Below are 16,081 nucleotides of genomic sequence, written 5' to 3'. Positions count from 1 at the left end.
AGTTTTGAAAACTGTAGGAAACAGTGCGAAGCAAGCCATTAAAGCGAGCATGATTGACGTGCGACACCCACGTGATCGCGCGCCGATTACGTGACAAATAGGCGCGCGGAGAACTGATCACGATCGAGAATTTTGTTATAGATACGATTAACATTGTTATTCAACTCAAAAGACTTTTCTCAACCAATTTCTGTTTTTTTTTTTCGTAACGTTAGCATAAAGATTTGCTCTAGGAGTACTCTTGTTGTATTTGTAGACATTAGATCCAATAAAACTACGTAACAAATTTTTTTTTTTTTCGTGTGGATTTCTGAATGTTGTTAAAGAATCACAATAAAATCAGGTTACTGTTTCATCCAAGGTTATTGTCTCCTTAACTTACTGTTTAGTCATTGTAGCTTCGCAATCCGAATCATCCTCCGGCAGAAATTGGCATTCATCTAGATCTATTACGAGGTAAAGGTAACAGGTAAATAAATACAATAATAACATAATACAACCTTCATCAGCCGTTTTCATGGCTCGAGAGAGTGGCCCATATTAAATCACAGATATATACTTGGAGGTAATCTTTATTTCATACAATTTAAACATAATACTATCAGTAACATAAGGATAAGTTGCTAGTATCTAAACTTAAGTTTTAATTTCCCATTGTTACTACTAAAGGTCTATGCTTCCACTCAATATGGAGGGTGTTAAGGTGATTCCTCAAAAATAAAAGTGAAAACCTCCCAAGTGCATCCATAACTCGATAGTTGCGCGCTGCACTTTTACCATTTCTTTTAATAACATTGAGACTTTTGATATAGCATATATTGAATCTCGTCCGGCTTACATGAAGTCAAAAGCGCATAAACCGCGCGAAAATGTTCATTCAAAAATCTGACAAAGCGACACATCAAAATTTTTCTAGGATCACGGCGAGTTAATAGCTTACATTTTATCGATCTCGGGCAAACAAACAACTTCAAATCGCTCGGTTGCGCTAAATATCAAGCTGACGACAAACGAAACGGTAAAAGCGTTTCTCAAAAGTTAGTTAAGCTTAAATTCGGATCAGTTTTCCAAGAATTGAAAACAAACCAACTACACATGGTTGAAGCTTTTGGTCGCTGAGCTCTCTGTCCTTCATGGCCTCTTCGGCAAAAGAAAAGAACAAAATGAACCAGAAATTTCTTAAAAGCGAGAGTGCAGAAGAGAGCGAACAAACACCCCTGGCTTTGAGCTGTTTGAGATGCTCTTATTCAATAGCAGGTTTGTGGGTTTTGTTTCCTTTTGCACTTCGTAAATTGATGAGTTACGCGTTTCAGGCTAAACTTGAACACATGAATGGCTTTTTAAAATGATCTCTGTCACTTTCGTTACTTGGTAAAATAAGCTTAAATGAACAGAAGACTGAGGCTTAAAGGAAAATTTCAGAAATGTGACCTCATATTTTCGCACGATGCAGTCGTTCCTTTTAACGGCTGTTTCTTCAATTTCAAGAGTTCAATTTACGATCGAGCGGGAACTTAAGTTAAATATTTCATCAGACGCCGGCCAGAAAAGTTTTCCAGTGAAACCTTGTACTGAATTTTATCGTCGCCAAATCACTGAAAGTTCTCTCTAAAATTCCCGCTATGCATTACTAACCTCCAAAGGTTGATACAGTCCAGTTTGTTGTTTTTTGGTCCGTCTCGGACTGCCGAATGCCTTTGTTCGACCAGCTGATTCAACTCTTGCTCGCTAAATTAGCAAATCTCTTAGGTAAAGCCCCGGCAAAAAACTTGAGTTCGGAATTTCGTAGTTCACAGGAATAATCTTCCCCATCTCCGGAATAATTATTAAATTTTTCCATATTTTAGGGGAAGAAAACTAAGAGTTATGTTTCAAAAAGTGTCACCATCGATGAAAAAAATTGCCGAGAAAAAGTAAAAATAAACAAACGGGCGAAAGCGTGCAACCCAAAGGCAAATGGGTCTAGCGTATTAGCCAATCAGAACGCGCGCTTCGCTAAGGCTATGCTACAATAATAAAACGTTCTTTTGAATATTAAAAGTGCTTAAAACTGTGTCCTAGCTGAACCTAACTCATATTAATGAAAATATTTATTCTGGAGCAATATAACTCTCGCCTATCTTGCCTTCCTCATCGCTTCCTTAAGTGGGTAGGCCGTGGCCCCGTAATTAGATTATTTACTGCGGAATATCCGGAAAGCTAGAAACGTCTGTTTCCCGGCGACTCTTTCTCTCAAGGAACATAATTATTACAGATTCGCAGCTGTCAAAATTTTAGTCAAGTTTTTTTTCAAAAACCTTAGTCTTTCCTACTTTAGTCAACCAATAAACCAAATTGTAGTCCAGGGCTTATTCTTCTGTCTCAGTTTTCTTTCATTGTATTTTTCTCACTAAAAAATTCCTAGCTATTCTGGACGTTCCGCAACAGAAGTTACCTTCGGCGGACTCGATATTCTTATACGATTATATAAACTTTTAAAGTTTCTTTTATTTTCTCAGGGGCGAAACAGTGACCCAAGGGCAGTACCATTAGTCGCTGGATTAGTTAATTTAAGTCCTGCTGGAAAGGGTTGATAAGTGAATGGGTTAGTGGAGCTGCATATGTCATCTCTTCCCGAGTAAAGAGTAAAGAGTAAAGAGTAAAGAGTAAAGAGTAAAGAGTAAAGAGTAAAGAGTAAAGAGTAAAGAGTAAAGAGTAAAGAGTAAAGAGTAAAGAGTAAAGAGTAAAGAGTAAAGAGTAAAGAGTAAAGAGTAAAGAGTAAAGAGTAAAGAGTAAAGAGTAAAGAGTAAAGAGTAAAGAGTAAAGAGTAAAGAGTAAAGAGTAAAGAGTAAAGAGTAAAGAGTAAAGAGTAAAGAGTAAAGAGTAAAGAGTAAAGAGTAAAGAGTAAAGAGTAAAGAGTAAAGAGTAAAGAGTAAAGAGTAAAGAGTAAAGAGTAAAGAGTAAAGAGTAAAGAGTAAAGAGTAAAGAGTAAAGAGTAAAGAGTAAAGAGTAAAGAGTAAAGAGTAAAGAGTAAAGAGTAAAGAGTAAAGAGTAAAGAGTAAAGAGTAAAGAGTAAAGAGTAAAGAGTAAAGAGTAAAGAGTAAAGAGTAAAGAGTAAAGAGTAAAGAGTAAAGAGTAAAGAGTAAAGAGTAAAGAGTAAAGAGTAAAGAGTAAAGAGTAAAGAGTAAAGAGTAAAGAGTAAAGAGTAAAGAGTAAAGAGTAAAGAGTAAAGAGTAAAGAGTAAAGAGTAAAGAGTAAAGAGTAAAGAGTAAAGAGTAAAGAGTAAAGAGTAAAGAGTAAAGAGTAAAGAGTAAAGAGTAAAGAGTAAAGAGTAAAGAGTAAAGAGTAAAGAGTAAAGAGTAAAGAGTAAAGAGTAAAGAGTAAAGAGTAAAGAGTAAAGAGTAAAGAGTAAAGAGTAAAGAGTAAAGAGTAAAGAGTAAAGAGTAAAGAGTAAAGAGTAAAGAGTAAAGAGTAAAGAGTAAAGAGTAAAGAGTAAAGAGTAAAGAGTAAAGAGTAAAGAGTAAAGAGTAAAGAGTAAAGAGTAAAGAGTAAAGAGTAAAGAGTAAAGAGTAAAGAGTAAAGAGTAAAGAGTAAAGAGTAAAGAGTAAAGAGTAAAGAGTAAAGAGTAAAGAGTAAAGAGTAAAGAGTAAAGAGTAAAGAGTAAAGAGTAAAGAGTAAAGAGTAAAGAGTAAAGAGTAAAGAGTAAAGAGTAAAGAGTAAAGAGTAAAGAGTAAAGAGTAAAGAGTAAAGAGTAAAGAGTAAAGAGTAAAGAGTAAAGAGTAAAGAGTAAAGAGTAAAGAGTAAAGAGTAAAGAGTAAAGAGTAAAGAGTAAAGAGTAAAGAGTAAAGAGTAAAGAGTAAAGAGTAAAGAGTAAAGAGTAAAGAGTAAAGAGTAAAGAGTAAAGAGTAAAGAGTAAAGAGTAAAGAGTAAAGAGTAAAGAGTAAAGAGTAAAGAGTAAAGAGTAAAGAGTAAAGAGTAAAGAGTAAAGAGTAAAGAGTAAAGAGTAAAGAGTAAAGAGTAAAGAGTAAAGAGTAAAGAGTAAAGAGTAAAGAGTAAAGAGTAAAGAGTAAAGAGTAAAGAGTAAAGAGTAAAGAGTAAAGAGTAAAGAGTAAAGAGTAAAGAGTAAAGAGTAAAGAGTAAAGAGTAAAGAGTAAAGAGTAAAGAGTAAAGAGTAAAGAGTAAAGAGTAAAGAGTAAAGAGTAAAGAGTAAAGAGTAAAGAGTAAAGAGTAAAGAGTAAAGAGTAAAGAGTAAAGAGTAAAGAGTAAAGAGTAAAGAGTAAAGAGTAAAGAGTAAAGAGTAAAGAGTAAAGAGTAAAGAGTAAAGAGTAAAGAGTAAAGAGTAAAGAGTAAAGAGTAAAGAGTAAAGAGTAAAGAGTAAAGAGTAAAGAGTAAAGAGTAAAGAGTAAAGAGTAAAGAGTAAAGAGTAAAGAGTAAAGAGTAAAGAGTAAAGAGTAAAGAGTAAAGAGTAAAGAGTAAAGAGTAAAGAGTAAAGAGTAAAGAGTAAAGAGTAAAGAGTAAAGAGTAAAGAGTAAAGAGTAAAGAGTAAAGAGTAAAGAGTAAAGAGTAAAGAGTAAAGAGTAAAGAGTAAAGAGTAAAGAGTAAAGAGTAAAGAGTAAAGAGTAAAGAGTAAAGAGTAAAGAGTAAAGAGTAAAGAGTAAAGAGTAAAGAGTAAAGAGTAAAGAGTAAAGAGTAAAGAGTAAAGAGTAAAGAGTAAAGAGTAAAGAGTAAAGAGTAAAGAGTAAAGAGTAAAGAGTAAAGAGTAAAGAGTAAAGAGTAAAGAGTAAAGAGTAAAGAGTAAAGAGTAAAGAGTAAAGAGTAAAGAGTAAAGAGTAAAGAGTAAAGAGTAAAGAGTAAAGAGTAAAGAGTAAAGAGTAAAGAGTAAAGAGTAAAGAGTAAAGAGTAAAGAGTAAAGAGTAAAGAGTAAAGAGTAAAGAGTAAAGAGTAAAGAGTAAAGAGTAAAGAGTAAAGAGTAAAGAGTAAAGAGTAAAGAGTAAAGAGTAAAGAGTAAAGAGTAAAGAGTAAAGAGTAAAGAGTAAAGAGTAAAGAGTAAAGAGTAAAGAGTAAAGAGTAAAGAGTAAAGAGTAAAGAGTAAAGAGTAAAGAGTAAAGAGTAAAGAGTAAAGAGTAAAGAGTAAAGAGTAAAGAGTAAAGAGTAAAGAGTAAAGAGTAAAGAGTAAAGAGTAAAGAGTAAAGAGTAAAGAGTAAAGAGTAAAGAGTAAAGAGTAAAGAGTAAAGAGTAAAGAGTAAAGAGTAAAGAGTAAAGAGTAAAGAGTAAAGAGTAAAGAGTAAAGAGTAAAGAGTAAAGAGTAAAGAGTAAAGAGTAAAGAGTAAAGAGTAAAGAGTAAAGAGTAAAGAGTAAAGAGTAAAGAGTAAAGAGTAAAGAGTAAAGAGTAAAGAGTAAAGAGTAAAGAGTAAAGAGTAAAGAGTAAAGAGTAAAGAGTAAAGAGTAATAGTCCTGCTGTTAAGAGCCAAAAATAACCAGAATTGTTCATTTTGTGATAAAAGCATGAAACTTCCCAGGATGACTAACCTCTATAAGGTAAACATTTTCTGATATGGAGCCATCCCAAATTTCCACCCAGAAGCACGCTACGCGCATGTCAAAAAATGACATATTAGGCCCATACATGGGAGCGAGGCAGAGTTAAAATGCTTATTTCTAAGCCTTTTCCGGAGTACTTTGTCTAGATTTCTTGCATTTTAATATAACAGCAACTTATAAAGTATCTGGGAGTCGAAAAATTTGTCACGTGATTAGTCACGTGACCATCATTTCAATAAACAATCAAATAATACCGAATATTGCATCAATACGTTAATATTTTTTTTCTCCTCTTCTTTCTCGTTTTTCCTCGCAAATAAACAGAAGTAATTATTTTGAACATTACAATATAGAGTAATAAGGTATTCAAACTTAGAAACCTGTGTTTCGGCATGTACAATGTCATATTGAGGCTTTGCATCAAATCGAGGCCGAGACAAAGGAATCTATGTTGGCTATTGAGGTGATTTGCTTAAGTCTAGCTTAATGAGATAAAACTAATTTCGGTGCGGAATTCAAGAGAAAACTCTTGATTGGTTTAAATCGTATTTGACTAAGCGAACACAATGGTGCTCCGTTAATGGCTGTCTCTCTGACTTCACCACTCTTAAATGTGGTGTGCGACAGGGAACGATCCTTGGTCCCCTTTTATTTCTAATTTATATTAACAATTTGCCTAATTGTCTATCATTTAGCATACCTAGAATGTATGCTGATGACACCCACATTAATTACGCTGGTTCTGATTTGCATTCGATTCAGTCTAGTCTATCTAACGACCTTGAAAAACTAAGCAAATGGCTCGTGTCTAACAGACTTACCTTGAACGCTACCAAAAAGGGAATTTATATTGATCGGCTCCAGGCAAAGATTAAGAACTCTATCTGATACACTCGAACTTTCCAATAATAATGTTCCGATTGAACAAGTTTCCTCTGCGAAATCACTTGAAGTAAATGTCAATGAAAATCTGACGTGGCATTCCCACATCAACTGTGTAGAAGGATCGCTTCTGCAACTGGAACCATAAATTTAGTTAAGGTAATTCCCTTGAAATTGTTCTACTATCAAACTTTTTTGGCAACTTGGCATAATTAATATTCATGATAGGAACATTAAAAAAAATGCAATAAAAACATGGGGTCGCCGTGCTTGTTAACGCGTCAGCAGGCTCTTAAAATGGGGTGTTTTTACCGGTTGAGCGTTAAAAATCCGAATCACCTTCATACAGAATTGAAGGTAGCTGCCGGTTTCGCCCCATGGCGAGTTCGCCCCCACCTAGTTCGTTCCCACATGGACTCAACTTGATCGAGTTTGCCCCCAACCAGATCGAGTCGCATATAGAGATTATTCCTCGTTCTTTTACCCACTGCCTCATTAGATCACTGGTGGAGAGGAAACTTCGCTTGGTGGCGAGGTGACCTCGCTTGGTGCGAGTTGACTTCGCTCGGTGGCGACCGGAAGTTCGTTGGTGGCGAGACTCCCTGATGGCGAGATGACATAAACATACATAGACTGAAATGATTCTTCGAAAACTTTTAATAACTCGATGACAACTACGTGAACGCGAACACAAAATTTTGGGGCGAACTCGAAATAGAAATTTTATGGTGGGGGCGAACTCGCCATGGGGCGAAACCGGTATCGTTCCAGAATTAAGACTTGGTTGCTTGAAAGACACAAAATTTTATGTTTAAAGTAAAGCTTCTTTTATTCAAATAAGCAGTATTGCTTTATTTAAGCCGTTTTTGATTGCCTGGTTGTGGGAATATTGCACTTTTTCGGACGGTTCCGTGGTTAGCTTGAAGTCCTCGCCTTGGCCAAAATACACCCAGTACGGAACTATTTTCCAACAAAAAATCATGTTCTACCATCAAACTTTTTTTCTTCTTCACCGTGCTCGTTTAAGAGAAGAGGAGCATTTATTTCGCCATCGAGCTTAGTTTGAGGGAAATCTCTTACGTTTTGCACGCGTACGGGCTCATGACTTAGGGATGCGCGATGCAATACTAAGGAATCACATTAAGTCATTTGTGCCTCAATCTACCCTACTTTGCATATGCAACATCGCTACCTCAACCTCACTTTGATTACTGCGGCCTAGTCTGGGGTAATTGTGGCAAAACATTATCTGACAGGCTACAAAAACTACAAAACCATGCTGCACGAGTAATAACTTAATCGGGCTATGACGCTTATGTCGATTCCTTGTTTCACAAACTCAGCTGGAAAGACTACCAATTTCAATGTCAAATTCAGAAAGCTCTAATGGTTTTCAAGGCTTTAAACGGTCTGGTTCCCGAATACCTCACTTCTAAATTTGTAACACGAAATGAATCAAATTATGCTCTGAGGGACTCGGTTAACAAACTTGTTGTTCCCTCTCCGAGAACTAGCTACATGAAAAATAGTTTTAGTTACAGCGGCGCAACCCTTTGGAACAGCTTACCCTGTAATCACGGAAATCAGGTTTATAAGAAGAATGTTGTTGTAAGTTAGTATGATATTAGGATTAGAATTTTAGGTTTAGGATCTTAGAAATTTTATTCTTACCGTATATAAATAATGATATAAGATTAAAGATTAAAGATAACATTTCTCACAGACATAAAATATACCATCCAGTAGGCCGTATCACAAGTTTCCTTGTTTTCTCATTTAAGTTTAAAACGTACTTTAAAAGCAACCTAAACAAATTCATAGGCTGCATTATCTAAATTGACAGGATTGATGTATTTTACATTTCAATGCTATTTACGTTTTTTCTGCATTTCCTTTGAAAAATACTGCAGCAAAGTGATTGGAAACTCTTGTTCTCTTAAAAAATTAACATATGCTTGAAGGCTAATCTTGACTGTACCGGTTTGTGCAGTTGTGGTGGAAATTACAACTAAAAGAACCTTTATTCAGATAGTGTTTCTAAAACCAGGCTTAGGAACGTTACAGCCAATGAAAGCTGTTTTTCAAAACGTTTCCTTCAGACCAAAAAGTTCAGCTAGTGTTGTGACATACCTGATCTATTCCGCCATGTTTAAAAGTTTCAAACGCGAAATAGAAAAGGTGTCTCAATCACAGTAAGCAAGTAACTCAAGAAAATCATGTCAATCAAACCTATATAAATTGACTCTGTATCTCAGCCTCGATTTGATGCATAGTTTTGATATTACGTTTATGGCACACCCAAAACATACATTCAAGGTTTGAATTTCCTAGTCTAGATAATAGAATCTACATTGCAAATAATAAAATTGGTATGTAAAAAATCATCATAGTTCATCATCATCATTTTATTTCTCAATAAAACCTACATTTTACAGTTGGACTGGCCCGCGGATAGCTATGCTAGTCTAGGCGGGCCAGTCTATCAATAGTTACAAATGATTTATTATTATTATTATTATTATTATTATTATTATTATTATTATTATTATTATTATTATTATTATTAAAGATTCGCACAGCTATTGATGATATTGAAGCTGGTTTCGTCATTGGCTCCGGGCAACAACAAGTTGCCTAGGGAAGCCAAGAAACACCCCTTGTTTACTTTTTCTCTTCTTTCTACATCTCCAGCACCTTTCTAAGAATTCTTGCCGACCCCAACAATGCACATCTCTGGATCAGTCCAACAGGAATGCCCACCTCAATGGCTCTCAGATTGTCCTTCAATCTCAGTGGTATTGATCCCAATGCTCCCACTACCACTGGAATAACCTTTGTCCTCGAACTTCTCTTGCTAGATCTTGATACTTTTCAACTTTTTCATCTTCCTTCTCTCTCACCCCATTATCCTCTGGAATTGCCACATCTATAATCTGACAGCTCTTGTCTCTCTTGTCAATGATCACCAAATCCGATCTCCTAGCCCCTATTTCATGGTCTGTTCGCACACTGAAGTCCCATAGAAGTTTGTAATCCTCATTTTCAAGCACACTGTCTGGAACATGGTCATACCATCTCTCCTTTCGTTCAAACCCACATTTTCCTGACAGGTCCCAATGGATTGCTCTAGCCACGTTATCATGTCTCCTTTTGTATTCTTTTTGTGCCAGTTTCGAGCACGAACTTACAATATGGCTAATGGTCTCGTTACTCTGCTTACAGATTCTACATTTCGGGTCATTCTGTGACTTGTCAACCATCGTTTTAATATAGTTTGTTCGTATTGCTTGATCTTGTGCAGCAATGATAAGAGCTTCTGTTTCTCTCTTGAGCTTTCCTTCTTTTAACCAGGTCCATGTTTCCTCACTTCTTTGTTCTTCACCCTGTCTTGCAAACTGTCCATATAACGGCTTTTCTTTCCAGTCTTGAATATTTTCAGTTCTTCTCCTCGCTTTAAAGTTGGCAGCTGTTTCTCTATTCGCATCCCCATCCCTCCTGACGGCTTTTAACAGTTCTTCCTCGCTTGTTTGGACATAACATTCTAGCGATACCTTTGCTTGATTGACACAATCCTCTACGGATATCAAACCTCTCCCTCCGTCCTTCCTTGGCACATAAAGTCGTGCCACGCAGTCCCGTGGATGGAACCCTCCATTCATGGTTAGCAATTTTCTTGTTCTGCGATCTAGGTCCCGAAGTTCTTGTTTCCTCCATTCAAGTATTCCTCCTGCATATCTAACGAGTGACACTGCCCAGGTGTTTATGGCTTGTATCACGTTTCCACCGTTCAACTTCGAGCGGGCAACTTTTTTAACGCGTCGTAAGTATTCTTTCCTGATTTTGTCCTTCATTTGGTCATGAAGCATGTCGCTGGCCTCAAGCACTCCTAGATACTTGTACCCTTCGCTTTCTTCCATTGCTCTTATTGTAGTGTCATCTGGTAGTGTTATGCCTTCTGTCTGTGCCAGTTTGCCACGTTTTATGACCAAGACAGCACACTTCTCAATGCCAAATTTCATACCGATGTCATTGCTGAATATTCTCACTGATTGTATCAGTGAGTCCAGTTGGCACTCACTTCTGGCGTAAAGCTTTAGATCATCCATAAAGAGAAGGTGATTGACCTTTGTCTTGTTGGCATATGTGTATGCCGCTTCGCACTTTCTGAGAACTAGGGACAGCGGAATCATGGAGACCACAAAAAGGAGGGGGGATAGGGAATCACCCTGGAAGATGCCCCTTTTGATGGAGACACTTCCAAGACTTTCTCCGTTTGATGTAAGTTCCGTTTGCCAGCCATTCATGGAATTTTCCAGTAAGGTCTTAACATTTTGAGCTGCACCAAATAGTTCTAGACATTCAAGAATCCAGGAATGCGGTATCATATCGTAAGCCTTCTTATAATCAATCCAGCCCATTGCAAGATTCTTCTTTCTTGATTTGGCCTCTCGTAGGACCATTTTATCAATAAAGAGCTGGTCATTGGTTCCTTGGGAGCCTTTCCTGCAACCTTTCTGCTCATCCGGTAGTACGCTCTCGGTATCCAGGAATTCGTAGAGCTTGTCAGATATTATCCCTGTTAGCAACTTCCACATTACAGGTAAACAGGTTATGGGGCGGTAATTTCCTGCTACTGTGCCTTTCTCTGGGTCAGTGGACAGTTCTTCCCTTGGTCATCCACCCAGGAACGTTCCCACAGTCTAAGCATACTTGAAGCTGGTTTGCGATATTGTGGTGTAGGCCTGTAAAGTTCTTCAACCAAAACCCCTGCACCATGTCTGGTCCTGGTGTCTTCCAGTTCGGAACTTTCCTGAGAAACTGTGTCACCATGTCTATGGTGATGGACAACTCAGCTTGCTGCGGCAACTCCACTTCCTCTTTCAACTTCTTTAACCATTCTGCATCCTTAATATGATGTGTTGACTCTATGCTCCAAATGCTCTCCCAAAATTGCTTGGCTTCTTCTGAATCAGGTGTCATATCAGATGAGATTTTGTCTCCACTTAGTTCCGCATAAAATTTTCTCTGGTCTGTCTCGAACAATCTGTTCTGATGGAATTGTTTGTTTCTGTTCTCGTATCTTCGGATCTTTGTAGCCTTGGCAGTAATTCTTTGTTTGAGATCTTCAGAGACATGTTTAAGGCCTATTTCAGCAATCTTGTACTTTCGCTCCAGCTCACGTTTGTGGTGTTCTTTTAACATTCTGCCATGCAACAGTGCTGTCACTCTACTTAGATCCCGTCTCATTTCTTTGACTTGTGTTGTCAATCTTCGTTTCCATAAGGGCTCTTTTGGTTTTGTTCCTTTCTTATTCCTCACACCTAGTTCTTCTGTAACAACAACAGCTCCAGCATAGATAAGGTCATTGGTGTTAGTTATTCCCTCAGGGGCCATTTTTTTCAGTACTTGATTTACTTTCTTAACCTCTGCCTTTAACTTCTTTCTGTTGACCTTTCGCAGTGCTGGTAGCCGATCTCTTTCCTCCCCATTTACCACTCTCGTGATCCTATTGTAGATCTCGTTTTCCTCATCTGTGAGTCCTTCTGTGTCCCTACTCATGCTTCGCTGACTTGCACCTACATCCGCCTCATTATACATGTTTCCCTTGCTTGCCGATTGAGTCTCATTGTCTGTTTCTGTTATTATTATTATTATTATTATTATTATTATTATTATTATTATTACTTTTATTACTATTATTATTACCATGATAAATAGAAAAAAATAAAAAGTTAGAAAAAAAATAGTGAACAAAATAAAAAGAAAAAGTGGGAAAAGAATGTGCTTTAATAGATAATATATTTTTTTGTTTGTTTGTTTGATTGTTGGCTGGTTGTTTTTTTTTTACTACTGCTACTGGCATTTTAATTTAGAAATGATCCTGCAAACCTCAATGAAGGAATCTTCATCTTCGAGAACACTTAGTAGTTTGTTTTTAATTCTGAGTTTGAATGATTTCTTTGGTAGTTCTAAAAATGGTAATGATTTCATCAGTGCGTATTGCTTTGCTGATAATTGAACATGATGGTCACGTGACTATCACGTGACATAATTTAAGACTCAAAGGCAATGGTTAATTTGTTTTTGTATTAAAAAAGCGAGACACTAGGCATAGTAGTCCTAGAAGGCAAAAAATTGGTATTTTGCATCAGCCTCGTTTCCATGTACAGGAGTTGCATGCCATATTTTTGACATGCGCATTCCATGGTTCTGGAAGAAAATTTGGCATGGCTCCATATCAGGAAATATTTGTCTTATAGAGGTTAGTAACCCTGCCAAGTTTGATGCTTTTATCAAAAAACGAACAATTTCGTCCCTTAACAGCTGGACTATAAAGAGTTGGACAAGCATCGTAAACAAAGACATCATGATGCATTTAGCTTGGACAACTGATGCATTTCTGAGTATGGGTTGTTTCAATCTATTTCAGGTTTTTGACAAAGTAAACGCATTATCATTCATGTTCAATCGATACATTTTCTGAAAGCTGAATAGTTATAGAATACAATCATATCTTTGAAATTACCTAAAAAGTTATTGTCGCAGTGATAATATATAGATTTAAGCCAGCCTAAAAGCGTAGCTCATGGGCCGGGTTGTTCAGAGCCCGAGTAAGTTAACCCAGGAAAACGTAGAATTTTGATTGGAGTTTTCAACTTTGCAGTGAGGTTTTCTGTATATTGTTTGGCCTTCTGTTTTGAGTTTTGATAATCACCATATACACAAAACAAAGCAGCAATAAAACATTTGTATAGAAGAATAAGTTATAATTCGGTTAACTCTTAATCTTAATTCGGTTACCTCTTAATCCTCTTAATCCATGTTGCGCGACTCCGTCGTCGTCGCCGTCGCCGTCGCCGTCGTGCGTACGCACCCACGAGCAATACCGCTAGCTATGATAACCATGAAAAAATCAACTCATGGGTTTCCTTTTCTTTCCTATATGAGTGTTGGGCTCCGCTTGGAGGCCCCTCGGGCCGCCGGAGCTCCGCTATTAATTAAAAGAAATACACAGAAACACTGCTTCGCTTAAAATGGTTCGCTGCCGCGCGTGAATTATCGGAGCGGGGCGATTAATAATGGTAATAGGACTGAGTGGAGTCCAATTCGGTCTGTAATCATACGAGTGATTAACAAAATCGGACGACCGCGAAGCGGGAGTCCGATTTGTTAATCACGAGTATGATTACAGACTGAATTGGACGACACAATGTCCTGTTACCAATTAATCAAAACTATGACAAAATTCGAGAAATGAACAAACCATCGATTGATCGCTGAACGATTAAACGTCGTTATGAATGCTGAAAACAACAGCAGTTTACTCAACAAAGTGCACCGCAACAGCACGCGCAAAATGACGCGTAATGTTCAGTTACAAGCATGACACTACACTACACTACACTACACTGTCCAATTAATGCTCGAATCGGGCTGCTGATAGCCAATCACGTTCGAGAATTTTGTTATAGTTTTGATTAACCTCGGAAATGTTTTCTCACACATCACCCTCAAAAAGGGTGTCAGCGATTTTTCAATGCGGACGTTTCCTTCTCACTAAAGAGACCATAACTTTGAAACAGAAGCGAATTTAAACAAAGCCTGGCACTCTTTCTCGAAGGAGGTATCCTGGAACATAACTGCCAATTTTCAGCCAATTTCGTCTGATGACGGGCGTAAACGAACTAACAATGTTCCGACATCCTCATATGCAGCTTTATTTTATCTAGAAAAAGACGAAAAACGTTTTATGAGATTGGTATGATTAGGTGTTAAAAATCCCCTCCGCACTGACAGATGTCGGCATGAGTCAGTTTACCAAAACGTCTACAATTCTGGCGCGGAAACCCGTCGCAGTGAAATCGTCCGAGAAGCGACAAACTACAAAGAGCTCAGTTTATACAGGTTTGTATTTTAACTGCCGTGATTCCTTTTACTTAGAAGATTTCGTCGGCGGCGTAGGTATTATGTTGCTCAAGTTTAGGCTTCTTCATTCTCCAGACATTTTCTGAAACAATGTCTCGTGAAGCCAAAAGAGGAAATCTCGAGGTCTACATCTCCGCTTGACTCTCTCGTTGTGGAAGTTTTGGAATCGCGTCCGTTCTCCAGCGATTTCGTGTGACTAGCACTTGTAGTTCGTCCTTCAGCTATTGGCGGGACTACTGTTCTCGTGTTCCTTCAACCATTCTTCTTGGTTACGGTGCGACCCACAGTAGCTCACAGTCGCTCAGAGCCAAAGGTCTTGCTCGACGCTGAACCTGTGGGTTCCACCAGATTTTCGCCTCTTCGGCTTCTGCGGGCAAGAAATTTTCTTGCGTTTACGTCTAGACTGCTGGCAGTCTGTTTTTCTCTCGAAGGACGCCTTAGCCTAAAGGGGAATAGGACGAGACATGGGTGCGCCTTCTTCCCTATTCGGCTACCGCCATACCGCCCTTTTGCGTTCACGATGACTAAACACTCGTCTAAATGGCCCTCAGAGAAAAAACCGGCCGCCAGCAGACTAGATGCTTGGGATGAAAGAACCAGATCGAGAAAAGTTCGCGTGCACAAACTAAATATCACACCGCAATTCCCCTTACACGTGGCAACTGGCGGTAAATTTTATTTAGAGGTTTCAACGCCGTGAGGGGCCATTCGTTTTGCAAAATATTTTATTTATCTCAGTCTTCTCAATTTGAACAGCAAAAAAATATATTTTTCGCGTTTTTCGTAAAAACTCACCTACCATGATACCTCAAATCTAATTCTTCGTGTGTTATAAGTCCCTTCCAACAAACTAAACTGGAAAAGTTGTCCTGATTGTTCTTGTCTGTATCTCGAACCAAAATGGCGTGTAGGAAAGCACGTTTTCAGTTTACAGCCACCATTCTACAGATTTAGCGAAGATCTGGCTGAAATGTTCCCAGATAACTTCTATACGAAAGGATGTATCCGATTTTTTAAATTATGATCTCGTTTAACTGAGAAGTGTGGTTTTGTTTGATTTATTAGGGCTGCCGGCTACCTCAAGTATTCAAACTTTAGAATGGTATAAAAAGAAAACAAAGGATTATTGAGAAATCGGAGACAGGACTTTTCGAAGGGCATTGTGTAACGAATCGTGTCCAAAGTTAATCACACTGCCGCGTTAACCGAGGCACGTAACCGAACTTAAGGCCAAAACCTATAAATTACGCTGAATTTTGAAACTTTTATATTTAGGAAAAAAATTAAAAACCTATTCGAATTCCTCAACTATTTTAAAAGCTTTAAGGAAAAGTATACTTTAAGGGGGTTTATTTTCAAAGCCTCCGCACGAAAACGCGCTTACGTGAGGCCGTCCATTGAGTTATTAAAATACTGATTGATTGAGCTGTGTGCCAAATTGAAAAAGGAAGAACAAAGCACGCCCCAGCTTTTGTCGTTCTAAACCCCTCAAAAAGACATTTGGGTTTGATATGTAATGCTAGTTGACAGGCTTTTCGGTGTTCAATTAGTGATTTTCTCCAGCGCTGTGACAATCGAGCAAATATCACGCTGAATTTGGCGTATACACCGTTTAGACTATTGTTATATGTGGCACGCCAAAAATTAGCAAGCTGCCTAGCATTTTTCCCCGCCACCTACTAAAGTTTACGAAAAAAGAAAAACAAGCGCTTGTCGTTCAATATTCCCCAAAAAGACACTCGGGTTTAATAGA

General features: G+C 37.7%; 1 protein-coding gene across 1 annotated transcript in view; it reads right to left on the bottom strand.

The window, feature by feature from the left end:
• LOC149112830 (uncharacterized) overlaps nt 1–10,997 on the bottom strand; it is a 13,053-nt gene extending 2,056 nt beyond the window's left edge. The window contains exons 1-2 of the mRNA XM_089289379.1: nt 9,614–10,997; nt 9,303–9,505 (exon numbers count right to left, since the gene is read on the bottom strand). Of these exons, the coding sequence (XP_089145505.1) occupies nt 9,303–9,505; nt 9,614–10,997 (1,587 nt within the window). The remainder of the gene's footprint in view (nt 1–9,302; nt 9,506–9,613) is intronic.
• Between the last annotated feature and the right edge of the window lie 5,084 nt (nt 10,998–16,081).

Source organism: Orbicella faveolata, unplaced genomic scaffold, assembly GCF_042242905.1.
Source record: "Orbicella faveolata isolate gen_17 unplaced genomic scaffold, um_ofav_v1 contig_2, whole genome shotgun sequence".
In the NCBI taxonomy this organism is placed as follows: Eukaryota; Metazoa; Cnidaria; class Anthozoa; order Scleractinia; family Merulinidae; genus Orbicella; species Orbicella faveolata.
The sequence above is the reverse complement of the archived record's forward strand: the minus strand, read 5'-3'. Positions and strand labels throughout refer to the sequence as shown.